Below are 26973 nucleotides of genomic sequence, written 5' to 3'. Positions count from 1 at the left end.
CAGGTCACCGGTTCTCCTTCCTTGCACCACTTCCACAGTAGAGAAACACCCCACCAACGCTGCAGATTTGGAGATACTTTGACCCCGTCATATGACCACAGAGACTTCCCTATTTTACGAACTAAGCATCAACTTCTAGGTCACTGCACTAACTTGCTGACTAACATATCCAACCTTCTGTCAGGTGACAAAGTAACAAGGTCAGGGGTATAACTTTGTGGCTAATTAGTGTATGTTAGCGGTTGTGCCGTCCAGATGATTTGGACATCTAGTCTAAGGTAGATAGATTGAGATGCAGTGATTTGATGGGTTTAAAACCTGGGAATGATGGTGTTAGAGGAGCAAGTTATCCAGTACGAATGTAAGGAAGATGCATGCACACATGATGGTTTGCTCAACATTTACAGAACCTTGAAAAGATTGAAAAAAAGGTCAAAATATCATAACGACGTTCAGATTTTCCTGGTTTTCTCCGCCATCAAAGGATCACAATTTTAATAGCTGAATGTCCTGACAGCTCCCGTTTTCCCCATTGTCCACTTCACTTTCAATTGTGCCGCGTTGGCTTTTTATAAACGGCCATTGACCAGCCATAAATCTCACTCCTCCATTGCTGTTTAGTGAAGCCGATAACAATACATCCCTGTCCCGGGACATGTGCAGCGAGAGGGACAGGCCGTCACAGGCGCGGGGTGGATGTAATTAATCTGGCACAATATTGACTCCTCACTCTCGATCTCTCGGCCCCCCCACCCCCCAATATAGCTGTCCCCTCTTAATGTTTAATGCAGCGATTGATCCTCCTGCACACTGTTACTGAAATGATATAATGAGCTCCCAGCGCTCACCAGGAGAACGAGGGCGTGAGGGAGGAGGGGGGTGCGTGCAGGGTTTCGATGTTAGTGCGTTGCCTGTATGTGTGTTTGAGCTGCTGTTTGTGTGTGTTGATGAAACAGATTTCCCCCACAAAGGCCTGGACACCTTAATTGAAATTATCAACCCACCTGCTACATGTACAGCCTTTCTTTCTCATCCCGTAAACCCCCCCTCCTCTCTCAGTTTCATGATCAGGATCTCCCACTCTCCCCCCCCCCCCCCCGTGCTGATTTATCTCTGCTTTATCTCTATCAAGTCATCTATCACCCCTCTCCATCTCCTCCGTCTCCTCCCGCAGATCAACGAGGATCGATACGGTCATACGCTGGCTCTCAGCTCGCTCGGCACACCTTCTGCTCTGTGTCAGCAGGTTACCGTGAGTCCACGCTCTGCAGACACCTCCTCCACTCACGTGTTGGAGTCGATGTGCGTGTTGGAGTGTAGAAAAACACAGCCAGATCTGAGTGAAAACGCTCGCCAAATGAAACCCTCCAAAAACAGCTCTTGAAGAATAACTCTTGAGTTTGAAACCCTCCTTTTCTACACTTACTGTACTCGCCCCAAAGAAGTCATTCCTGGAGAATTGGGAGATATTGTTACAACAAAGCTCATGAAGGCAAGAAACACAAGAGGATCAGAGGGCTAAGGGGTTGAAACAATCTAGTTCAAACGATGTGTCATCCAACCACATCTGAGGGGAAATGTTCAGAGCTGATTTGAAAGGGGTGAAAAGTCTCTTCAGAGCACTGTTATCCTGGTTTTTCCAGAGGAGGAGTAGGGCAGATTTATGTGGTCTTTCCTCCAATGTGTTGGTGGTTTAGTACGTATGGGAAAAACAAGAAGTAGTTGAGGGTAAAGAAGAGGTCTTCGCTTAATGTTGGTTTTTGGGGAGTTACAGAAAGTGCCTAAACCAGACTTTGGGATTATGACATTTAAAATAATGTAGTTAAGGAAACTGTAAATGCTGCACTTTCTTCAAATTTGAGTCTAATCTGTAGCACAAACATCCAACACTAGTTGGGGTTGTAGCTCTGGTTAATAGCTACTGCCATAATAATGCTCTACTACCTGGATGTAAATGAGCACAGATGACAGATGGCATTTTATGAATGCCATTTTTTCTGAATTTTATTTTATTATATTCTATATCTTAAGAAATATATTTTGAAATAATTTGATTCCATTGGAGTTATTTTAGGGGAATTTTATGTATTTTAAAATGTGTTTTATTTCTTTATGTTGACTGTGATTTTATGACTAGCAAGTTTTATTTTGCTGCCCATGTGAAGCACTTTGTAACTTGGCTTTTGAAAAGTGCTCAACAAATAAAATTTGTATTATTATTATTATTAACTATTAAATGGAGATAAGTTGTATGTAGGCCTAGTCTTGCCACTCAACTAGAGCAATGCGTAACCAGCACAGGCATTGGTGCATCACTTTTGGGCTGGTGGTGCTAGCTCTGCTAACCTTAGTCACACACGTCAAACCACTCTGACACAGTTAACCCAGAGACTCTGTGATCCTGTTTGGCTGTGTTAAATAAATTGTGATAGCTTTGAATGTTATCTTACTCTTAGACTAGCCACTTGGTGTAGATTTAGGTATCTGCTGAAACAACTTGGAATTTAGACGCCTTGAGACTTCTCTGTTTGCCCCTAGGGTTCTGATTCTAGACACAGATATGCTTCAACATGGGACCTCCAAAGAATGCTGACCCCATTATGTTTCTATATGATCTAAATAGCTTCACTGGTTTAGGGATAAAAGCAAAGTTGACTTACCCAGTGTCGTCTATAATTCCTTATAACACAAGATCATTGATTTTCCATGAGTAAAAGGCGCCAAATTGGACTAAGAGGCCCTTCTACAACCTTTGATGAAGCAGTTAGGCTAATCTGTGGGTTTGTCTTCAACCTATCTCACCTTTCAAGCTCAATTTGACTTTGTGAGTACACTTGCATTGATAAACTTGGTGACTCAAGGCTTAGTAGAACCAGTTCTAATTCCCAAGCTGTAATTAAAAAGGTATTCTCCAAAACAGACAACATTTTCAAACCGGGACTTTCCTGCAGCCCTGAGCCCGGCTCACCCTGTCCCAGTATCTCCTCATTAACGACTGTTTCAAGTTGGACTACTGTTATTTTACGGCCTCGCCCGTCTCGTTCACAGTCTCTGTTCTCGTCTTTGGTCTCGAACAGAGGAAAAACATTCCAGCTGCAAAGAGCCGAGCTGTCCTGTCTGAGTAAACTCACCAACACAGCCCTCAGAAATGCACAAGCACGCATATCACCGTAACACACACACACACACTCTCTTTTCCCTACACACACATCCTCTCTCTCTCTCTCTCTCTCTCTCCTGTAATAAAACACACACTGCCGTCCATTCACAAAGCTATGCTGCTGACACTCGGGCTGCGCAGCCTGGCTCAAATCCCCGCGGCCCCCCAGCTTTGACAGGGCTGTTCTGAATCAACACGCAGAGGTACGGCTTTTACTTCCCCACTGGAAGCTGTTAAACGCCCATTACTCCACATGCTCGGCCTTTAAAGAACCGTTTTCACAGGGTTTTACTGAGTAAAGACGACTAAATATTGCGGTAGAATAACATAAAGTTTAAGCCGTTTGAAGTGTCTTTTTAGGGATCCATGATGAAAAACTAATTCTACTGAAGCCCTTGATAATTTGTGGGAACTAAAGATGTGTTTGCACATAAAACTAATTCTTAAATGCAGAAAGAAAGGTGCATTCAGACAGAAAACAACCCTCCACCTCTCATAGGTGTTGTAAACGGTGGAGTCACGTCCCCCCCAAATATCATGAATGAAGGTTCACTCCCCTTAACTCAATGTGCTGCCTCAGCCACTCTCTCACAACCAGCCCATTCATAAAACTGCACGGCTGAACCCTGTGTGTGTGTGCGTGTGTGTGCTAACCATGCCAAGTGTGTTTATGTGCGCACTTGAGTAAGTGCATGAGAGGCTGTCAGAAGAAATCATGTGTTCACAAGAGAGAGAAATCGAGCGTTTTATTCATAAGCAAAACAACACACGGCAACAAACAGTCATTGAAGAAGCCCTGCCTCCTCAGGAGAGCGAGAGACGGAGCGACGGAGCGAGGGGAGCGACAGTATCCATGCATATCTGGCAGGCACCTGGCTGTTTTTGCGCACTTTGTTGCATAGCAGCTGTATTTTGGAAAGTGGAGAGCACAGAGCTGCATGTTTCTCTTTTTCAGGGAGAGAGAGAGAAGAGGGAGTTAGGGGAGGGGAGGGAAGGGAGGGGTTCGATTCACCCAGTGGTCCCATGTGCCAAATAGGGGCCTGATTGGGCCAGTTCTGATGCAGAAAAACAACCCAAACAAGAGGACGGCTGTGAATTCATGACAAAGCAGAACACAGAGAGCCAGAGGGACACACTGCTGGGAGGATTTGGTTCAACTGGGTTACTGGAACCTTTCCTTTCCTTTGTTACTCTCTCTCTCTCTCTATCCTGGCGCCTTTCTTCCTACAACCTCTGACCCGTCTCTGAAGTCACTTTGAAGCAAAATGTTAAGAAATTCTGCCTCCTCAAATCTCCCTGCAAAACTACTGGAACCTCCCTCTCCTTGATTCCTTCCCTTCTTTCTCTCCTTGTTTGATTCTTTCTGCAACTTTTTCTACTTTCTGTTGATTTTGAGCATTAGAGGCACGTTTTTTAACGCAGTTTCAACTTCTTTGCAGGAGAATAAACCATGCTTATGCCAAGACACACTCAAAGAAGCACTAAAAGCACAGACTGTGGAGCTGGTTGGCCTATAAACAGATGCTACAGTCCTTGTTGCAGTGGTCACTGGTTTGACTCCCAACCTGGACCCTTCCCTGCATGTCATCCTGACCCTTACTCCCTACTCCCCACATTTCTTCTCTCTTCCGTTGTCCTGTGTAAAAGAAAAGGCAAAAATGCTCCCCCAAAAACAAAAGTAGAAAACCCAAACATTTAAAACACAAACTTTAAAACACAAGAATGTTTTCATGTCACTTTTTTATGAAGAAAAAAATGAAATAAAAACAGGTTTGAAAGGTTTAAAATGATTCCTGTACAGTTTTTCATTTTCTCCTCTACTCCCTCCCCTCTCTTCGATCCTCTCTCCTTTTTCTCCCTTTCTCTCTTTTGCTAAACTCTCTGGAAAGCACAGTAACGGCGTTCTATAGCCACAACTTCCTATATAATTACTGCAAGGCACAAAACTAAACAATCGTCCCACACAACTCTGAAATCGCTGGATTAGTTCACATCTTGGAACACTCAAAGTGTGTGTGTGTGCAGAGAGAGAGAGAGAGGTAGAGAGAGAAAAAAAGGGAAAGGGGAGGGAGGGGGAGTCCAGATTTTTAAATTCGACTTAGTTTGTACAGACACAGGAAGGGAAGGAGGGGTTTGGAGTATCCACTCTGAGAGGAGGGGGTGTCAGAGAGAGAGAGAGAGAGGGAGGGGGCTCTGTAGTACTGTAGGGCTTTTTTATGAATGAAGAGTGAAGGAGAGAGCAGCGGAGGACTGAAAGAGAGAGAAGGAGCAAGCAAGGGGGGGAGGGGGGAGGCACACTTCCTCTTACGCACGCAGGGAAGAAAATTTATGAATGGGTCACATCTCTCGAGCTGCTCCAAGTGTAAACAACATACTTGGACAAAGAAGAACGAGCTCTCGGCGCAAGCAGGGCCCTCGCTGTGTAACGCTCCGGCTGATTCTGACACAAAAAGTGAAGCAATGACACGTTGGAAGTTATTTTAATTAAATGTTGCTCTATAAATTTGAGTGACACCTCAGTGTGTTTTTCCCCCGCAGGCAGAAAACACACAAAGGAATCTGTCCGACGGCTCAGCGTCAGGCGAGGATAAAATCTTGAGGTGCTGTCAACACCAAACATTAATCCTCATCTTGTCTTGGTGTGATTAACAGCACACTCTGCTTCCAGTCACACAAGGTCCAAAAAGATGTTGCAATGTTATCACCAATGGCTCAATTTTTCCTCGGGCAGGTCAGCAAGTACATTAAAGCTCCATGTTTGCATAACCTTCCTGCAGTGGCGGCCTGCAGACAGAGCACGCTTGTTAGCCGTAAAACTGAGGGACCAGATGAGATAGATTTACCAGATGTGCAGGTATTGCACAATCCTTCCCCTCCTTTGCCCCCTCCTTTCCCTTCCCCTAATCTAGCATTCCAGCATGTCCCCTTGTATTTTCGCCCTCTCGAACTCTCGCCGTCTGTCTTCTCCCCTCGTCTCTGTCGCCACCACACCCATGCAGGTAACAACTTGACTCAGTAAACAGCGATGTTTAATTTTACCAGGCGCCGTTTCCAGTAGAAGCCTCAATTATACTCCGGTCACCTGGGATTTCAGCTCTGCTTTATGCTTCCTTTTTTTTTTTTTTTACAAGGTTCAGTTTCAAAACAGGTGAGTCACTTGTTTTCAAAAGGGAGTTAGACACTGAGAAAGCTTTCAGTTCAGCATGGGAAAACTTGAGCCTTTGTTTGCCTTTAATAGACACAAAGATGAATTTATTTATAGGCGCTTGTCAGCTTGAATTTCCCCATAAATCAAAGCTGAATAAAGACGCTCTTACTGGACTCGGCGGCTATTGACTGAGACCAGCGGGGACACTGTCTGTCAACGCAGGAGTGTCTCTGCCGCGTATAAGTGAGCTGCCTATCAAACCGAAGCCCCCATGACCCTGCAAATCATACCCTGCTCAAGCGTTAGCAAAAGGCCTGACAGCTGATTGGCTGGCGGGTCAGGGGGTTAAGTAGACACGACCTCTGCGTGCCCCGAGGTTCATCTGCACTTCCTCCATTGCATTGTTGGCCCGGCCGACAGCGACGATCTCGCACAGGGGCATGTGTCACAGAGAGAGGGGGCCGAGAGGAGCAGTTGTGACTCGGAGCTGGTTAAATCACATGATGTTTACAACACACAAAAGACACACGGGGCTTCGCGGAGAGGAAGCGCCTTTGACTGCGACTGAAAGCTGTCACTTTTACTTGGCGGGTGAGATTATTCTTGGAGGCGTTTCAAGCCTTCTTTAAACTTTTCCAACCATAGTCCATAGACCAAGAGTCATTGCTAAAAGATGGAGAAGCCCTGCAGCAAGTTCAATGAGGCAGATAAAACAGTGTTTGTAGAGCGACACGTATCCCCCCCCCTCCGCCCAGATCCTGAATCGCCATTGTTAGAACACACAACAAGAAAGGGAAACGCATTCAAATCGCCGCTCAGTTGTGCAGCCCAGGAATTTGCTTTTCTATTTTACACCTTCCGATGTACACAAAAGCCAATCTTTGTACCTGCGCCCTGAATATATTTTTTTACTGGTTTCCTGGGCCGTACCCATTCAGCTTTTTCAAAGGCATGCAAATAGATGACCGCAGCACACAATACCGGCATCCAAATTCACCTCATGATGGCCGGCTCATTAGACCCCTCTATGTCTGCCAAAGAGATTACTGTAACATCAGCGGGTTACAGTATCCCTGTCTAAGCTTCTGGAGGCCTCACAGCACAGATCTGATCGCTGGTTTCTTCCTCACTTTCTCATGACATGCAGATTTTTAGTAGGGGGGTTGCATTAGCAGATCAAAACACCAAAACTATCCATTCACATCTCTGCACAACACATGAATCAATACCTGATACAATAAATGATGTGATCCGTGCAGAATAGGGTCATAAAATCTCTATTTTTAACCCCTTTGTGGCGTTGAAAATCATACAGAACATTTAAATATATTCATTGAAAGAACAGAAATGGAAAGTGGTTGTACTCACAGTTCTCAGAGTGAAAATCAGGAACAAATTGCTCGTCACTGTCGGGAACCTGAGCTGAAATAAGAAGAAAAAAAAAAACACAACTTTAACATTATTGTTATATTCAAACCAAATGTGACCTTTCCATGTCTTTTATTTCCTCCCTTGTTTCTGTGTGTTTTTCTCTCCTCTCTAAATCAGAGAGAGGCTGGGATTTATTCAGATGACCTTCACTTTCTGAACTTCTGCAGCATGCTCGGCTTTGTTCAGCCAGAGATCAATACGCAAGAACACAAATTTACAGAAAGGCATCAGAGACGAGAACCTGCCAGCCTGGTTTAGTCCAGCATTTAACAGGTCTTGGAGGTGTCTGCCTTTGACTTAACGATACGACATGATACGATACGATACGATATGATACGATACGATACAGTAGATGTGTCCCAGTATGTGATTACACATTGCATTATGGCGTTACGCAAGAACGAGACGCACAGCTTGTCAGCGGGAGAGCCACTTACACACACATACTCAGACATGCACACAGCGCTGTTCCACCCTGCCGGCTCCGACGCTCCCGGTCTGTCACTAACTTCATAGGAGGATCAGAGGTTGAACCAATTTGCCCAACCATTCCGCCTCTGTGCATTAAATATTGCAAAGGAGGTGTAGCAGGAGGGTCAATATCCCACCTTGAAATAGAAGTGTGTAAGCACCTCTAGAAATAAAATATAGTACACATGATATGACATGATATGATACAGTACAATGCGATGTGATACGATACGGCAAGTCCCGACACGATACAGCGAGGCACAACAGGAACAAGACATGACAAGGTACGATATGTCACAACACAACATGGTACAGTATGATGTGTACGACACAACACGACAAGACACGGTACGACACGACACAGCAAGACACGACAAGGTACGACAGTGCAGTATGACACAACATAACAAGACACGACATGGTACGATACGACACAACAAGATACGACACGGTACAATACGACAAGACACGGTACGAAACTACACGACATGGTACGATACGACACAGCAAGACACGACACGGTACGAAACTACACGACATGGTACGATACGACACAAAAAGATACGACAGTACTATACGACAAGACACGAGACGGTACCAAACTAAACGACAGGGTACGATTTGACAAGACACGACACGGTACGAAACTACGACACGGTACGAAACGACACAACACGGTACGAAATGACACGACACGGTACGAAACGACACGACACGATACGAAACGACACAACAAGACACGAAACGGTACGAAACGGTACGAAACGACACGGTACGAAACGACACAACAAGACACAACACGTTACGAAACTACACGACACGACACGAAACTACACGACACGAAACGGCACAACACGGTACGAAACTACACGACACGGTACGAAACGACACAACAAGACACGACACGATACGAAACAACACGGTACGAAACGACACAACAAGACACAAAACGGTACGAAACGACACGACACGGTACGAAACTACACGACATGGTATGAAACTACACGACACGGTATGAAACGAAACAACAAGACACAAAACTGTACGAAACGACACGACACAGTTCGAAACAACACAACAAGACACAATACGGTACGAAACGACACAACAAGACACAAAACGGTACGAAACGACACGACACGGTACGAAACTACGTGACACAGTATGAAACGAAACAACAAGACACAACACTATACGAAACGACACGACACAGTTCGAAACAACACAACAAGACACAATACGGTATGACACAACACGGTACGAAACGACACGACACGGTACGAAACGACACAGCAAGACACGACACGGTACGAAACGACACATAAGACACGACACGGTACGAAACTACACGACACAGTTCGAAACAACACAACAAGACACAATATGGTATGACACAACACGGTACGAAACGACACAGCAAGACACGACACGGTACGATACGACACAACAAGATACGACACGGTACAATACGACAAGACACGGTACGAAACTACATGACATGGTACGAAACGACACAACAAGACACAACACGGTACGAAACGACACAACAAGACACAACATGGTACGAAACTACACGACACGGTACGAAACGACACAACAAGACACAACACGGTACGAAACTACACGACACGGTACGAAACGACACAACAAGACACGACACGGTACGATACGACAAGACACGGTACGAAACGACACAACAAGACACGACACGATACGAAACAACACGGTACGAAACGACACAACAAGACACAAAACGGTACGAAACGACACGACACGGTACGAAACTACACGACATGGTATGAAACTACACGACACGGTATGAAACGAAACAACAAGACACAACACTGTACGAAACGACACGACACAGTTCGAAACAACACAACAAGACACAATACGGTATGACACAACACGGTACGAAACGACACGACACGGTACGAAACGACACAGCAAGACACGACACGGTACGAAACGACACATAAGACACGACACGGTACGAAACTACACGACACAGTTCGAAACAACACAACAAGACACAATATGGTATGACACAACACGGTACGAAACGACACAGCAAGACACGACACGGTACGATACGACACAACAAGATACGACACGGTACAATACGACAAGACACGGTACGAAACTACATGACATGGTACGAAACGACACAACAAGACACAACACGGTACGAAACGACACAACAAGACACAACATGGTACGAAACTACACGACACGGTACGAAACGACACAACAAGACACGACACGATACGAAACAACACGGTACGAAACGACACAACAAGACACAAAACGGTACGAAACGACACGACACGGTACGAAACTACACGACATGGTATGAAACTACACGACACGGTATGAAACGAAACAACAAGACACAACACTGTACGAAACGACACGACACAGTTCGAAACAACACAACAAGACACAATACGGTATGACACAACACGGTACGAAACGACACGACACGGTACGAAACGACACAGCAAGACACGACACGGTACGAAACGACACATAAGACACGACACGGTACGAAACTACACGACACAGTTCGAAACAACACAACAAGACACAATATGGTATGACACAACACGGTACGAAACGACACAGCAAGACACGACACGGTACGATACGACACAACAAGATACGACACGGTACAATACGACAAGACACGGTACGAAACTACATGACATGGTACGAAACGACACAACAAGACACAACACGGTACGAAACGACACAACAAGACACAACATGGTACGAAACTACACGACACGGTACGAAACGACACAACAAGACACAACACGGTACGAAACTACACGACACGGTACGAAACGACACAACAAGACACGACACGGTACGATACGACAAGACACGGTACGAAACGACACAACAAGATACGACACGGTACAATACGACAAGACACGGTACGAAACTACATGACATGGTAAGAAACGACACAACAAGACACAACACGGTACGAAACGACACAACAAGACACAACACGGTACGAAACTACACGACACGGTACGAAACGACACAACAAGACACAACACGGTATGACACAACACGGTACGAAACGACACAACAGGGTACGATTTGGCACGACACAACAAGACACAACATGACACGGCACAGTACCATGCGATACAGTATGACCCAACACAACGCAGCACTGCACAACATGACACGAAATGACAAGTTAAGGTACACGATACATACAATGCAGTTTGACATAATTCAATAAGACACCATAAGACATGATGAGATAACATACTGGACTTTACTGATGTATACTAAAATGTACAACACCACTATAAACACAATACAACCTGGACTACATGATTTGAAACTGTAGCAAACAAAACCAATACTGTACTTAACTGTAAAATATGAGAGGATATGACACAACATGAAACATTTCTATCATACCGAGAAAAAAAAAAAAAAGAAAGTTGAATAAGTCACACTAGTGTTACAACAGGGGAGGCAACTTTATGTGTGACTAACTTTAGTCAGAGTGACAGAGAGGAGAGGAAGTGATCAATGTGTGTAAAGCATCAAAAATATATACGCAAGAAAATGTGAAACAAGCAGATATTTTGTAAAGCTCAGCTTAATATGATTCTGTTTCATCTGCTTAGTTTCATGTCTGTGTTAATATTCCACATCCCCATTTTCCTTTTACCAGGAAAACAGTTCTACACAGAAAGTCCAGCCTATCTGAGGCTTGTGATTTCAGTCTTGGCCTCTCACTTGACTCAGACAGCTGTACACCAACAGTGAGAGCTGGTATAACCAGCCACTGGTCAGTTTCCTTTCATTTCCATCATAGAAATTCAGACTGACTTAAACAGGCTGTTCTGGCTAAACAACTGTGGAAATCTGTCAAGTGCTGTGAGAAACCAGCCACTCACACTTAAATCCTCTCTGCCCTAAAGTGTCAGGGACTCTGTGTTACATTGTAAAAAGACGTCTGGATTTCATCTGCTGCGTAAATGAGGAATTGCTAAATACAAGCGGATATAAAACAAGGAAAAAGAAGAGACGTGGGGGAGTGAACGGAGGGCAAGCTGGGGTTAAAAACACTTGTTAAATCTTCTTGTAAAGTGGCAACAATCTGTGATAACTTTGGGTTTTAAAAGACTTCATCAAACAGCTCAGAGATCAGCCTCTCTCTCACAGAGACAACACTCAGCAGGCCTGCAGTGATTTGTAAAAATAAACTGGTTAATCAATGATACGTGCACGAATGTGATATCTTGATCTGACACATAATAACTCAGCGCGGTGTGGATTTCATGACACTCTCTCAACATGAACTTCAGCTAGGATGCAACAGAAAAAAAGCAGAGTCAGCGATGCCAGGCCCAGGTGCAGCCCGGCTCGACAGACACCATTGTGCAGCTCTTTTTTTTTTTTTTTTTTTTTTCGGAATCTGAACCCATTCACAATTGTGCTTTCGGAGCTTTGGACATTGAATCAAACAAACAGTTCGGAAAAGCCCAAACCGTGCGACTGCCAACATCCTACTCTGGGGGTAAGGAGGTCAGATTCACCAACGGTCGATCAACCTCTCTTTGATTTAACGGCACAAACTCAGAGCAGAGAGCTAGCAACCTTTAAGTGTGGCACCAATCCAGGTGTGCGAGTTCCTCTGGGTTTTTTAAAGAGTTTCCATTTCCTGAGACTCACACTTACGTCATGGTACAAGCTAACTGGTAGGGAAAAGTTGATGGGTATCATTAAATAACATGAAGTCAATCAGGGGCCTAATGGGCTGCAAAACAAAGTGGTGCCATGCTGCGAGAGCCTTAGCACCTTTAGCTTACTTAAAATGGACAAAAGGATCAATTCTCTAAACACTGGAAAAAATGTCCCTCAAAAAACAAGAAAGAAAATGTATTTTAAGGTACTTTTACCTTGAAATAAGCAAAAAAATCAGCCAATAGAACAAGTGAAAATTAGCTTGGTAAGATTTCTTAGAATAAGACGTAATATTTAGAAAACTGTGATCTTAAAATTAGCAGGGAAAACTTATTTTAAGCAATATTTTAAAGCTTAGTGTCTCAGAATAAGACAGGAATGATAACAATTAGTATTTTTTCAGTCAAAAAAAGATTTTTGCACTAATACATTTCATGTCAACTTCTTCATTTACCTTAATTTGAGTTGTATTATAGCGGCACTTCTCTAGGTTTAACACCATCTTGTACTTGAAATAAGATGACAAAGTTGAATTGTCTCATTTTGAGTTATAATGTCTTCTCATAGTGAGCTGGATATACTAATATTCAGTCATGTTGTTTTTTAGGATAAGCCAGCTATGCTCTAAAGTAGGTGTTTCATTGTGTGCATGTAGTGAGGATGAATATTTTTATCTGATTTAGAAGAAACAGAGTCTGAAAACTGAAACCCACCCTTAAAAGAACAACTTTTCTTTCTTCTTTCTTTCTTTGTTTCTTTCTCTCTCTGTTTCTTTGTTTGTTTCTTTCTCTCTTTCTTTGTTTGTTTGTTTCTCTCTTTCTTTGTTTCTTTCTCTCTTTCTTGTTTCTCTTTCTTTGTTTCTTTGTTTCTTTCTTTCTTTCTCTCTTTCTTCCTTTTTTTTCTTTCTTTCTTTCTCTCTTTCTTTCTTTGTTTCTTTCTTTCTCTCTTTCTTTATTTCTTTGTTCTTTTTTTCTTTATTGTCTTTTTTTTTTTTTTTTGTTTCTTTTTTTCTTTTTTTATCTTTATTTCTTTGTTTCTTTGTTTTTTCTCTTTCTCTTTCTTTATTTCTTTCTTTTTCTTTCTTTCTTCTCTCTTCTTTCTTTCTCTTTTTCTTTCTTTATCTTCTTTTTTCTTTCTCTCTCTTTTATTTCTTTTTTCTCTTTTCTTTATTTTTGTTGTTTCTTTCTTTTTCTCTTTCTTCTCTTTCTTTATTTCTTTCTCTCTCTTTCTTTATTTTTGTTTCTTTTCTTTTTTATTTCTTTGTTTTTTTTTCTTCTTCTTTCTCTTTCTTCTTTCTTTCTCTTTCTTTTTTTTCTTTGTCTCTTTCTTTCTCTTTCTTTGTTTCTTTTCTCTATTTCTTTCTTTGTTCTTCTTTCTCTTTCTTTCTTTCTTTGTTTCTTATTTCTCTCTTTCTTTCTTTGTTTCTTTCTTTCTGTCTTTGTTTCTTTCTTTCTTTTTCTTTGTTTCTTTCTGTCTTTCTTTCACTCTTTCTTTCTTTGTTTCTTTCTTTCTTTTATCAATGGAGCTGTTTTCTGATAGATTCTCCAATAAAAGTCATTTACTTAAATCAAGTAAAGTGTTTGTCTTAAATCAAGATTATCCGTCTTCTACAAATAAGATCTCAGCTTGAAAAATGTCTGAAATGTAAAATAAACCTTGTTTCTTCTAAATTAAAACTCAAAACAAGATCATTTCAAGATTGTTTGACTGAACAAGAAGTCCCTCTATCTTGCTCAAATGTTCCTTGTTAAGTTAATTTATCTTAAATCAAGTGGGAGAAGACATTTTGACTAAAAATGAGACAACTTCACTTTGTATGATTTTGAGTTTTTGCAGTGCATTTCTCAATTTTCAGGGAAATGGTGATTATATATTATAAAAGGAGACATTAGTGTAATTTTGCAGCTAAAGGATGTGACTGCAACGTCATCCAAGTGTCAAGATTTCAACCTCTGTCTCTTCTGCCTCGCTGTATCCACCGTTTTAGTTTGCAATCAATGCTACACAACACAGAAACCGAAGCTGGAGAGACAGAGACAGAGCAGCAGAGGACAAAAAGAGGAAATAAGAAATTCAAATCTACTTTCTTTTCGTCACACTCCTCCTTCCTGTACAGAGGAAACCGGATGACAGGGGTTTTTTTTGAGCATGTTCAGATAAATTACATTGATTTCTTATATAACGCTGCATCCTGTCGCTCACTATACCATAATAATATTACTCCCTTTTAACTTTTCAGTCTTTCGCCCTCGGGGGACGGAGAAGTAAAGTCTGCTGTGTGAGACAGAGCAGGGGCCAATATTTAGCTCTGCAGACCCAACAATCAATCATTTCTGCTAGTTTCAACATGTCCAAAAGGGAACACGCTGGACCTCATAAAGAGGAGAAGAGACACACGGACAAGCATTAGACATAAAGTCAAACCTCATTTGTGTCTGTGCACTTTCCTGTGTGTGTGTGTGTGTGCGATTTTGTTTCCAGGAACACGTCGTCAGGGGCTTTGAGATGCAAGTCAGCACAAGAAGGAGAGTGTGTTTATACGAGCGCAGACGCATGTTCTCCCCGATGCTTCCAGGCACCTTGAATGACTTTTTTTTTTTTTTTCTCTCTCAGTGGGAGATCCTGGGCGGAGCTATAAGCAGCCGCAGTCATATAAACCTAAAGGCCAAAATGAGACAAGATGTGACAAGCTCCTGAACTCTTGCCATTCAGCGCTTCACCCTTTCTGTCTCTCTCTCTCGCTTCCGCTCTCCTTTGGTGAAGAAGAAGAAGAAGAAAAAAAAAAAGAAGAAACTCCCCTCCAGCTACCCGGCTTTTACAATCTTGGTGAATCCCTCACAACTGCAATCAGTCATGATAAGGTCTTTAATTAATGCAACAGGAAAGGAGAGGTCTTAGCTGGGGAAGCTGAAAACAAGCCAGTACTTAGGGTTAAATAACACTTTGATAGTGAAGGTATACTTCCATCTTTCTCCCTCCTTTTTTTTTTCCCTTGTGTGCTCTGCAACTCAACAACAATCTGACTCACAACTTTTAAACTGAGTACATCAAATAACACAACTTTTAAAGGGTTTGTTTACAATAAACACACAAAATAAACACATTTTTGCAAACGCCTTCGAGTGCAGTTTTAGTTTTACTTCATTTTTATTCTCAAACAGCCGCCCCAATGATTTCCTCCTCAAACTGGAAACACTGGAGTTAGATGGGATATATAATTTGTGGTTGTTGTACCCAAAGAAAGTGACATAAATATATATTTTTTTAAACCATCAGCTTTCTTTCCTTCCAGAAATAAAATCCTACACTTGTACCTTTTATCATAGGGAGTATTTTTTGGATTAAAAAAAAGAATTCTGAGTAAAAACAAAAAAATGTACGCACTGAAAAGTGCCATTATTGATTTCTTGATCATTTTTTAAATGTATTTAAAGTGGGAAATAATCAATTATAGGTGTAAATGCATCTAAAATTGCCAAATTGGGTGTTTTCTTCACTAGATGTTGTAGATATCCTGAATTATTGGTGCATTTTAGAACACGATCATAGAAATAAGGATGTGAGCCGCTCAAGTCCAAGTTGTAGATTTATCTGACAGTTAATTTGAAGTTTTATTCTCAAACAGCCGTCCCAATGATTTCCTCCTCAAACTGGAAACACTGGAGTTAGATGGGATATATAATTTGTGGTTGTTTACCCAAAGAAAGTGACATAAATATATATATTTATTTAAAACAACTGTGCAGAAGTAAAGTCCTACGCTTGTGCCTTTTATCATAGGGACTACTTTTTGGGTTAAAAAAATATTCTGGGGGGCGCTGGTGGCCTAGCGGTCTAAGCACCCCATGTACAGAGGCTACAGTCCTTGTTGCAGGGGTCGCCGGTTTGATTCCCGGCCGGTAGACGATTTCCTGCATGTCTTCCCCCGCTCTCTGCTCCCCACATTTCCTGTTTCTCTTCAACTGTTCTATAAAATAAAGGCAAAAAGGCCAAAAACTAAGCTTTAAAAAAGAAAATAAATTATTCTTAGTGAAACCAAAGTGCAATTTTTACTTTTTGATCATTTTTTTAATATATTTGAAGTGAGACGTCCTTCATTTTAGGGGTTAATGCATCTAAAATTAGCAAATTGGGTGTTTCCTTCACTGGATGTTGTAGATATCCTGAATTATTGAAGCATTTTTGCACACAGTCGTAAAAACAAGGATATGAGCTGCTCAATTCCAAGTTGTAGATTCATCTGATGGTTAATTTGAAGTTTTATTCTCAAACAGCTGTCCCAATGATTCCCTCCTCAAACTGGAAACACTGGAGTTAGATGGGATATATAATTTGTGGTTGTTGTACCCAAAGAAAGTGACATATATATATATTATTTGAAAGAACAGCTTTCTTTCCTTCCAGAAATAAAATCCTATGCTTGTACCTTTTATCATAGGGACTATTTTTTGGATTGAAAAAATTATTCAGAGTGAAATCTGGAATCTGAACACACTGAAAGTGCAATTATACATTTTTTGATCGTTTTAAATATATATTTGAAGTGGAATATAATCCAAACCGGGTGTTTCCTTGGCTAGATATTGTAGATATCCTGAAATATTGACGCATTTTAGCACACAATCATAAAAATAAGGATATGAGCTGCTCAAGTCCAAGTTGTAGAAGAATCTGACGGTTAATTAAATGTTGAATACTCTTAATCAGTGACATATTGTCTCACTCTGAAGGGCCACAACATGCTGATCACCTTCATGTCTTAAAGTTTAAGAAGCTGATATCTCAGTCTGGGTAAAAACTAGTGCTGTGAGGACCGATACTGAAATATCCATACTTCTGATACCAGATCTTTATGCTCTAAAATTGATTCCCAAATCAAAATATGGATACTTTTGAAACTTCAGTCATTTGAGGCAATGTATATCATTAACAGGAACACAGTGGAACGTAACTAAACCATTGAGATCTTGTCTAAATGATACACAGTTGGTGGGAACTACTAGTTCTAGTTCTTGATAATGAAACAATCATTTATTTTATTGGTTTTATTGTTTCACTTATTTTCTTTTTAGTGTTTAAAACACCATTTTCACATATTTTGTATGATTGTGTCCTCTGTTTGGTCTTTCTGTTGTTGTATTAGCTCGGCTATATTGTAAATGAGGCCGCTCTTGTGTGTACACATTGTGTGTATTTGCACAAAGTATCAGTATCAGATCGGTATCGCCGATACCAGCCTGAATTTTACTCTGATCGGAAAGCAAATCGGTGGTATCGAACATCTCTAGTAAAAACATAAGATCAGAGATATTGACAGACCGTATGAAGCTAAAGGTGACTGAGGAAAAGTGTATCAGGGTGAATCCAGCCTTCACTGAATCCTTGAATACAAATGGGCTCAAACTTTGAAGCGACACCCATTGTTGCTCTTTTATTGGCTCTGTCTCTTGTCTCCACCGGGTGTGAAGTGAACTTGCCTTGGCTTTTGACGCTGCATGAGAAAAGGTGTGAAAGGTTTATATTGTTTAGCATATAACCAGGAGCCGGCTGTATTTAAATGTCGGGCCAGACGCTCTCTGATTGTGACCTCCTCACTTCCTTACAGTTTGCTGACCCTGGGATGTGTTCTTTATGACTCATGAAACACACTCTGCTGTTTTTAAAGTGACTAGATTTTTCTTATGAAGTTTCGTTTTTATGAAGAAGAAGGACCCGTGGCGTGCACAATCACTTAATATCATCTGCAGAGAACACACCCAGGGGGCGCCGCCTGGGATTTTGGGCCCCATGAAAAAATATTACATTGGACTACCAATGATGTTAGATTATTTTTAAAGGCCGCTGTCAATCATGAGCCCTTAGAATCTTCCAAACCTACTCCCCCAATATGGCGCCCCTGAACACACCACAAGATTTCTGCCTCAACTTTCCCTTTAGACATGCTTTAAAGCAGGGGTTCCTAAAGTGTGGGTTGGGACCCCCTTAGTGGTCGTGAGACACAAATTGGGGGACGTGAGATGTCTTCCAGAATGCTTTTTTTTTTTAAGTTATCTATTTTACCCATTAAAGTAAAAAAAAAATAGCCAAAAATATTGAAATAAAACCTAGAAAATAGAAAATATAATGAGTTTTCTGCCTTTCTTTGTTGCCAGATGACTCCTAAGTTTAGGGTTAGTGAACAGTTCATATCAAAAGCATCAGTAGCAGTAGATTCATTTATAACAGCACAGGGAAAACAGCCAAATGCTCATATAGGTAGGCTAATTTTCTTTCTTTAGCACCTTTATTTTGGGGGTCACAGGCTGAAAAGTTTGGGAATCCCTGTTTTAAAGAAAAAATACTTTAAATCTGCTCAGTGTAGTTCCCTAAAATCTCTAAATCTGCAACATTGTTCAACCAAAACAAACTATATAGTCCATTTTCAATCAATCACCGCTTCAACTTTCTGCACCACACTTGTATCAGATGCCCAGCGGACCATGCCTGGTTTCCCAAAAAGCTAAAGGTGCACACATTATACATTTGACATGGTTGCATTTGTTCAAATTAAAGCAGCAGTCATGATTAACACAGCAAACATGATCTAACTTGAGAAGGAAAAGAGGAAAACCTTCTTCAAAATGTGTTCCCTGTTTGTGTTCATTCATGCTTATGCTCAAACTCCAAACAGCTGATAATGTGAGACAAACACTGCACAATGAGCTCCGAACAGCCAACATACAACAACTGGAACATGTCTGTGTGGACTGGAGGGGGGGAGGCTTAACTCAGGATTTATCGGCACCACATTAAATGTCAAAAAAAATGAGTGGCATTTCCCTTTAAAGCTCCACATCAAAGCACATCAAAGCAAGCGGACGCAACCAAATTCACACCTCCTGCTGCAGCAGCAGCAGCAGCAGCTCTCCTGATTTCACTCGCAGGTTTCAGCACATTCAGACGCTCACTGTCCCGCTCCTGAGCTGCTGCAGGTTCAACACCACAGAACAGACAGCGTGACTCACAGCTCAGGGCCTGTTTTCCCCTCGCCTGACGTACTGTATAATTACTCTATTAGGGCTCACATCATCATTGCACTTATTAAAGTCTACTAGCTGACAATTGCCTCCGACTGGGCCTCATTTCATCGCTATGTGCCTTTGAGTGACACGAGCCAAATAGCCTGTTTGTTTGCATTGGCTGCTAGCTGGCACGCACACTACATGCCAACATGGCCAAAATAGGACATGCTCGGAGCTAATAATGTCCCGTCTGTGTTCTTCATGCCTGATTTTTTTTTTTTGACTGTAGTGTGTTTTTGAATATGTGAGCTGCATCACAAAACTCTGAAGCTCTCAATGAACTATGGAGGCCAACTTCTCCCCTTCAAACCACAGATTTTTAAAACAGTCAGATAAAATAGTTGAGATAAATAACTTTTATAGACTTATAGAAAAACTAGAGATATAACCAGAGGGGATGAAATGCCTTTAAAGGCTGGTAGAAACCAGGATGTGTGAAGAGGACTCCTTAAAAGTTGAGAAAAAGAAGATTGTGTCTCACTTTCTGTGGGTGTCTTATTCACGTATCTACCCAGACACCTTTAAAAAATTAAAAATACAGTGAAATGTTTTCAATTTGTTCAACTTTTAGGGAGTTATGAACAACAGCCACTTTGTTTTTGGAGATGTAGATCGATCGTAAGTTCAAAGGCTGTATTTAAAGTATCATTTTGGACTTCTTGTTCACTTATCAATGCCTTGATCTAAAAAATAAGACAAATACAGATCCTGATCATTCATTTCTTTTACTCTGAAGAAGTTTTAAACATTAGAGTAGACTGTAAGATGCACAATTTCTTGAAAGTTGTATAAAAAAGAGAATAATCTGTTGGTTTGGCTAGATTCTAAGTGATAGATTGTAAGTTAAAAGGCTGTATTTATCTTATTATTTTGGACCTCTTGTTCACTTATCAATGCCTTAATCTGAAAAATGAGACAAATACAGACCATTATCGTTCATTTCTTTCACTCTTGAGAAGTTTTAAACATTAAAGTAGACTGTAAGATGCAGAATGTCTTAAAAGTTGTATAAAATAGAGGGTAATCAGTTGCTTTGGCTGTATTTTAAGTGATAGATCATAAGTTAAAAGGCTGTATTTATCTTATTGTTTTGGACTTCTTGTTCACTTATCAATGCCTTAATCTGAAAAATAAGACAAACACAGTCCCTGATCGTTCATTTCTTTCCCTCTTGAGAACTATTAAACATTAAAGTAGACTGAAAGATGCAGAATTTCTTGAAAGTTGTATAAAATAGAAGGTAATACGTTGTTTTAGCTGTATTTTAAGTGATTTCTGATCCCTTATCTTACATTTTATTTAAATTCTTGAGGAAGTATACACACTTTTGGAAGTTTGAAAGCAGGATATGGGATTTAAATGAAAGATAAAAGGCTGTATTTGTCTACTTCAAGGTTTCTTGTTCTCTAATCTATCCTGAAAGCCCCTAAAATAACAAAAAAGTTATAATTTAGTGATTTTTCTTCAGAGTTGTACACGTATGATGCGTTAAATCAAAGCTGGTTTGTGTTAAATATGTGTGCATTCCTTGGGTTTGAGGATAATGAATGGCATTTGTCGTATTTTGGTAGGTTTGTCTTGATTACCTTCAAGAAAACTAAAAAAAACTAAACAAATATCTACTTTTTAATTCAAGTCACAAGATTAAAGTCACAAATCCAGTTTTTTTTAAAGACTCAGGTCCTTCACAGATGTAGTAAAGACATGATCACTGAGTGTATTTGTCTTATTTTGGTAGGTTTGTGTTGACTACCTTCATGAAAACCAAAAAAACTAAACAAATATCTACTTTTTAATTCAAGTCACAAGATTAAAGTCCCAAACCCAGTCCTTCACAGCTGTAGTAAAGACACGATCACTGAGTGTATTTGTCTTATTTTTAGGCGCCCTTTCACCACACTCTGACAGACACATCCAGAAACCTCATGACTGTTGTAAGTTGTGAAATCACCACAAAAAAAAAGAACAATTAAGGAAGAGAAGAAGCAGCCTTCAGGCAAAGCTCACCTTCTGTGAGCCATGTCTCCTGGAGTTGGCTTAAATCCTGGAAGAGGTCTGAACAGAGAGATAAAAAAGGAAATCTAATGAGTTCACCAACCAGCAGTTAGACCTCCTGAAACATGTTTTACCCCCCCTGTGATTATTTAAATGCAGAAACTGAGACCCAGACTGACATGGCCTGGGGTTGATAGACCATGATGTAAACATGCGTCATGTACTTTACCTTCAGATTCCTGAGGGGGTAATTCTGTGTCCATGTATTTCCTTTTCGCTGCCATCAACAGTCTATTTAGGGGCCCATTTCCATGCGACTTCTGCGAAACACATACATGTAAAGAGAGGAGAAGTGAGAAAACAGACTCCCAACTGGGCATTTCCAGATCACATCAGTGTCAGAGGAGCTAATGGCATGTTTAATGTGGCATGTGGAGAGAGCACAGAGCAGCAGAAAACACTTGGACACTGAGGGGGAAACAACAATTACCATAAATTAAACTTATATTTCCAGTTAGACAGAAGCTACTGCAGCTTCATGTGAATAGGAAACACTTTGAAAACAACACATTGCTCAGCTGTGGGTGAGATCTTGGGGGAAAAACAAACGCGCTGCTTGCGTTTGAACAAAAGTGACCATTTGGCACACTTTGGCACTTAAAGCGCACACAGGAAAACCTCACTTAAACACGACTGAATGCACAACTTAACTCCTTTACATTGGGAACAATTTGGTGTGAAACTGAAAGAGAAATGTTAGTTTTGTCTCGCGCACACATACAGCTGCTGCTGCTGCTGCTGCTGCTGCTTCGGTCAAAACTCGTGCAGACGCGAGACGGAGACACGGATCAAGCTCCAAAAAAGAACACGCGTAAAAAAGCAACAACAAATCAGAGTTCATCCATACGTACATTTGCTAAAGTGTAAGGCACTTGCTGGTCCAAATATCCATCCATCTTATAATCCATCCGTTAACCGTTTGTGGTCATTTAGGCTGAGTTGAGTGCGATCCACGCAGCCTGCAGGGAGAGGAGGGAGCGCTGCTTGTGAATGGAGCTGCGTGGAGGCTGCATGCATAATGAGCTCCATTCACAAAAAATACCGAGGGGAAGTGATGGCGAGTGATTACCCAGCAGGCTGCTGCCCTCTTTACAAATCTCTTTTTTTGTGTGCGTGACAGACAGCTCGTCATGTAACTTGCTCAGGTATAGGGGAAGTTTTACAGCATATGCATTTTGTTTTCTGCACTTTGTTTTCTGCAGGATTTGTTCTTTTTTGTGCGTTTTTTTGCGCAAAAGACGACTTAAAAACATGCACACATGGTCATAAAGTAAAAGGGTTAACACCAGCACTGCTGTGTCCCGTTAATCATCTGTTCTCATATTTCATTCCACTACATGGAAGTTACTATGTGACTTGGCACATTCACAAATAACTACTGTATCCATCTGAATCGCACTGTTCTTCATACTGTGTATGTTTGTTTTAAAATAACCTAGTGCAATTATTATCGTGCAATAACTTACCTTATCTATTTATCAGATAGAAGTGTACATAGTGTGTATACATCTGTAATAGTTGCCATATTTTATTTTTACTTCATTTTATTTTATTTTATTCTATTTTATTTTATTTTATCTATTTTATTTTATTTTATTCTATTTTATTTATTTATTTTATCTATTGTATTTATTTTATTTTATTCTATTTTATTTTATTCTATTTTATTTTATTCTATTTTATTAATTTTATTTTATTCTATTTTATTTTATATTTTTTAATTATGTCAGTACATTGTTGTATTCCCCTGTCCCGTGTTGTAAGCTGCTGTAACAAAAGAATTTCCCCCAACAGGGGACAAATAAAGTATATCTTATCTTATCTTATCTTATCTTATTTTAAATATGGAGTTATGAGTGTTATAAAGAAGCCTCTTTCTTGGGCTTTTTGCCACGTCTGCTCTCAGATCACCATGCAGCAGGCTAATTCTCCAAGCAGAATTCCATATTTCTATTTATTTTATTATTTAACTACTATTTCTTTAATGTAAAAACTACCTCTGCAACTCAGCACTGCACTTTTATCATATTATTTTAGCCTGTACATATTAGTCATGCCTATTGGTTGTTCTTTTGTATTTATAGCTGATGTTATTGTTATTTTTATTTTTATTTGTATGTCTTATTCTTATGCCTTGTACAAAGAGAGCACAGTTTACCAAAGTCAAATTCCTTGTGTGTTCAAGCATACCTGGCCAATAAAGCTGAATCTGATTCTGAATCACTGTTTAGGAAACAGTCCAGCGCTCAAACTGTGACAGGAAACAGATGTTGCGTTTGAGTGCAGTCCCAGCAGCAAAGCTCAGTTTTTATTATAAAGAGAAATAAGAAACACACGCACTTAAAAAAAAATGATTCTTAGTGCGTTTATTTCGAAAGTGTGGTGACTTTTTGAGCGCCAGCTGTGCTGTCATTCCTCAAACAGACATGTTTTTGAGACTTGCTTTTCTCGCTTGGAGCCAGACGAAGCTCGTGATTGGTGCATTTCCTCTTTCAAGGGCTCGAATTTCTCCTCTTTGTCCGGTTGAATACACAGACTTATGAATGAAGTCTCGGTTCCCTCCATGAGCCAATCACAAGCCTGGTAGTCGGGTTCCTAGCAACGGTGGGAGGAGCTCGCACCACACGAGCCAATCAGCTCCCTGCAGACTGTGGGCTCTTTATACTGGATTTTCCAGTTGTTTTTCATTCACAAAAAGAGAGAGAGGGAAAGTTAGGGGGGAGAAAAAAAAAAACTTCCATTCATAAAAACCTGCCCTGGCACGAAAAGTCCTGACATGTTTTTCTTCCTCTGCTCAGACAAACTCAAGAACTTGTTTACCTCATTTCATATGTCTCTGCCTCTCTCTGCTTCTCTGTTTGACAAGCAGGAAAAAGTGGCACTACCTCTGCAGGAGACTTTGACAATAAAACAAGCACCAAAAGTGACGTAAATCAGTGCAGGGATATGCATTCTCACATTTTTGTGGTTTTAAGTCCACACTGCACCGAAAACCACAGGATGTAGGGCTAAAGTCCTCCTCGAAGTTTTGTACACAAGAGCAACAGAAAGGGGGAAACGCTCGCTGTGTATTGAAACCGAAGCCACAGAGTCTGTTTATTAAAGAGGAGACAGGGAGAGCAGGGAGTTTTTGGGCTCAGAGACAATAAGTATGCACACACTCCCCCTCCTCCTTGTTGCTCTGCTGATATTCAATCTCTATAACAGGTGATACGCTATATGTTATTTCCTGCCTAATGATATTTAGATGCACATCTAGATGAACACAACAGGCTATGAATATTGCATCAGCCCTGCTCTGCTCTGTCTGTCGGCTACAGGCAGCAGTGAGCAGCTTGACCTCAGAGCAGGACAGGCTGAGGGTTTTAAGAGTGAAACATGGTGGCTGTTTGGTAATCCTTTAACTAAATGAAAACCACTTTTTAAACTCCTTTATTAAAGCATTCTCTAAGAAAGAGAGGTAATTGTCCTTACTGTAAAATCTGGAGGTCCATATTGCCAAAAAGTTTGAATCAACAAACTAAACTTTGACTCAAAACAGTTTGTGCTGATGCCAACATGTCCATTGTTCCTCTGTTCCTCTGTTCCTCATGTTTCTCATGTAATGACTAATCATTATTTACTTGTAACCCATGATCTAACAACCAAAAGTGACTCCACAGCATTTCAACATTCGCTCGAAACTGTCTCCCTTTTAAAGAAAATGATTTTTGGTTTCTGTTGCAGCATACACACACTTTCATATCCACATCAGGATCAAAAAAGTCTATGTCTCTTTGAACTCCTTGGGTTAGGGTTTAGGTTTAGGTTTAGGGTTTGGGGTTAGGGCTAGGGTTAGAGTTTAGGGTTAGGGTTAGGGTTTAGGTGGACGGTTAGGGTTCAGGGTTAGGGTTTAGGGGTAAGGGCTGTGGTTTAGTATATGATTGGGGTTAGGGTTTAGGGTCAGGGTTTGGGTTAGGGGTAGGGGTAGAGTAAGGGTTAGGGGAAGGGTTAGGGCTCAGGGGTAGGGTTAGAGTTGGTGTTAAGATTTTGGTTTAGGGGCAGGGGTAGAGTAAGGTTTAGGGTTTGAGGTAAGGTTTCAGGGTAAGGTGTAGGAATAGGGTAAGGGTACAGTTAGGTTTAGGGGTTGTGGTTTAGAATAGAATTGGGGTTAGGGTTTAGGGTAGGGGGTAGAGTAAGGGTTAGGGGAAGGGTTAGGGCTCAGGGGTAGGGTTAGAGTTTAGATGTTGGGGTTAAGGTTTGGGTTTAGGGGCAGGGGTAGAGTAAGGTTTAGGGTTTGGGGTAGGGGTAGAGTAAAGGTTAGGGCTCAGGGGTAGGGTTAGAGTTTAGGAGTTTGGGTTAAGGTTTGGGTTTTGGGTTAGGGGTAGAGTAAGGTTTAGGGTTTGGGGTAGGGGTAGAGTAAGGGTTATGGTTTAGAGTAAGGGTTGGCTTATGGTTTAGGGTTAAAGTTTAGGGGTTGGGGTTAAGGTTTGGGTTTTGGGTTAGGGTTAGCAGTAAGGGTTAGGGTTAGAGTTTAGGGGTACTGATAGGGTTTTTGTTAAGGGTTGTTTTAGTGTTAGAGTTTAGGGGTAGAGTTAGGGCTTAGGGGTAGGGTTTAGGGGTAAGGATTAAGGTTAGGTTTACGGGTCTGGTTAAGGGTCAGGTTAAGGTTATGGTTTAGGGTTAGGTTAAGGTTATGGTTTAGGGTTAGTTTTAGACATTTAGCCTAACTTTTGTTTTTGAAAGGGATAGATGAGCACAAACTTTCTATCAAGCCAACAAAAGGAGGTAATCATTGAGTCTTAACATTAACACGTCACTGTGATTTTTTTAGCTAGCTGCTTGCATGTCAGAATTCACGTTGCTAACAACTGCTCCTGATGTTTGAATGTATCTGTGTTGCTTTTCAACATCCTCTTTTTGGCGCTGGTTTTAAAGCATGACTCAGC

At 41.0% G+C, this 26973-nt stretch overlaps 1 protein-coding gene and 1 long non-coding RNA gene across 3 annotated transcripts in view; both read right to left on the bottom strand.

Moving 5' to 3' along the window:
* etv4 (ETS variant transcription factor 4) overlaps positions 1-22953 on the bottom strand; it is a 55905-nt gene extending 32952 nt beyond the window's left edge. The window contains exons 1-4 of one of the 2 annotated variants that reach the window (XM_034707571.1): positions 22897-22953; positions 22215-22305; positions 21998-22045; positions 7677-7730 (exon numbers count right to left, since the gene is read on the bottom strand). In XM_034707571.1, the coding sequence (XP_034563462.1) occupies positions 7677-7730; positions 21998-22045; positions 22215-22305; positions 22897-22953 (250 nt within the window). Of the gene's footprint in view, positions 1-7676; positions 7731-21997; positions 22046-22214; positions 22306-22766; positions 22812-22896 lie in introns of those variants that run through there. The other variant, XM_034707572.1, reaches the window with a different exon arrangement.
* A 1441-nt stretch (positions 22954-24394) lies between these two features.
* LOC117830586 lies at positions 24395-25616 on the bottom strand. Its single transcript, XR_004634802.1, has 2 exons — positions 25520-25616; positions 24395-24709 (listed from the first exon to the last, which is right to left on the bottom strand). It is a non-coding gene; the product is annotated as an uncharacterized LOC117830586 (long non-coding RNA).
* Between the last annotated feature and the right edge of the window lie 1357 nt (positions 25617-26973).

This window comes from Notolabrus celidotus, chromosome 18 (genome assembly GCF_009762535.1).
Source record: "Notolabrus celidotus isolate fNotCel1 chromosome 18, fNotCel1.pri, whole genome shotgun sequence".
Classification (NCBI taxonomy): domain Eukaryota; kingdom Metazoa; phylum Chordata; class Actinopteri; order Labriformes; family Labridae; genus Notolabrus; species Notolabrus celidotus.
This window is presented reverse-complemented; position numbering and strand designations above follow the sequence as displayed.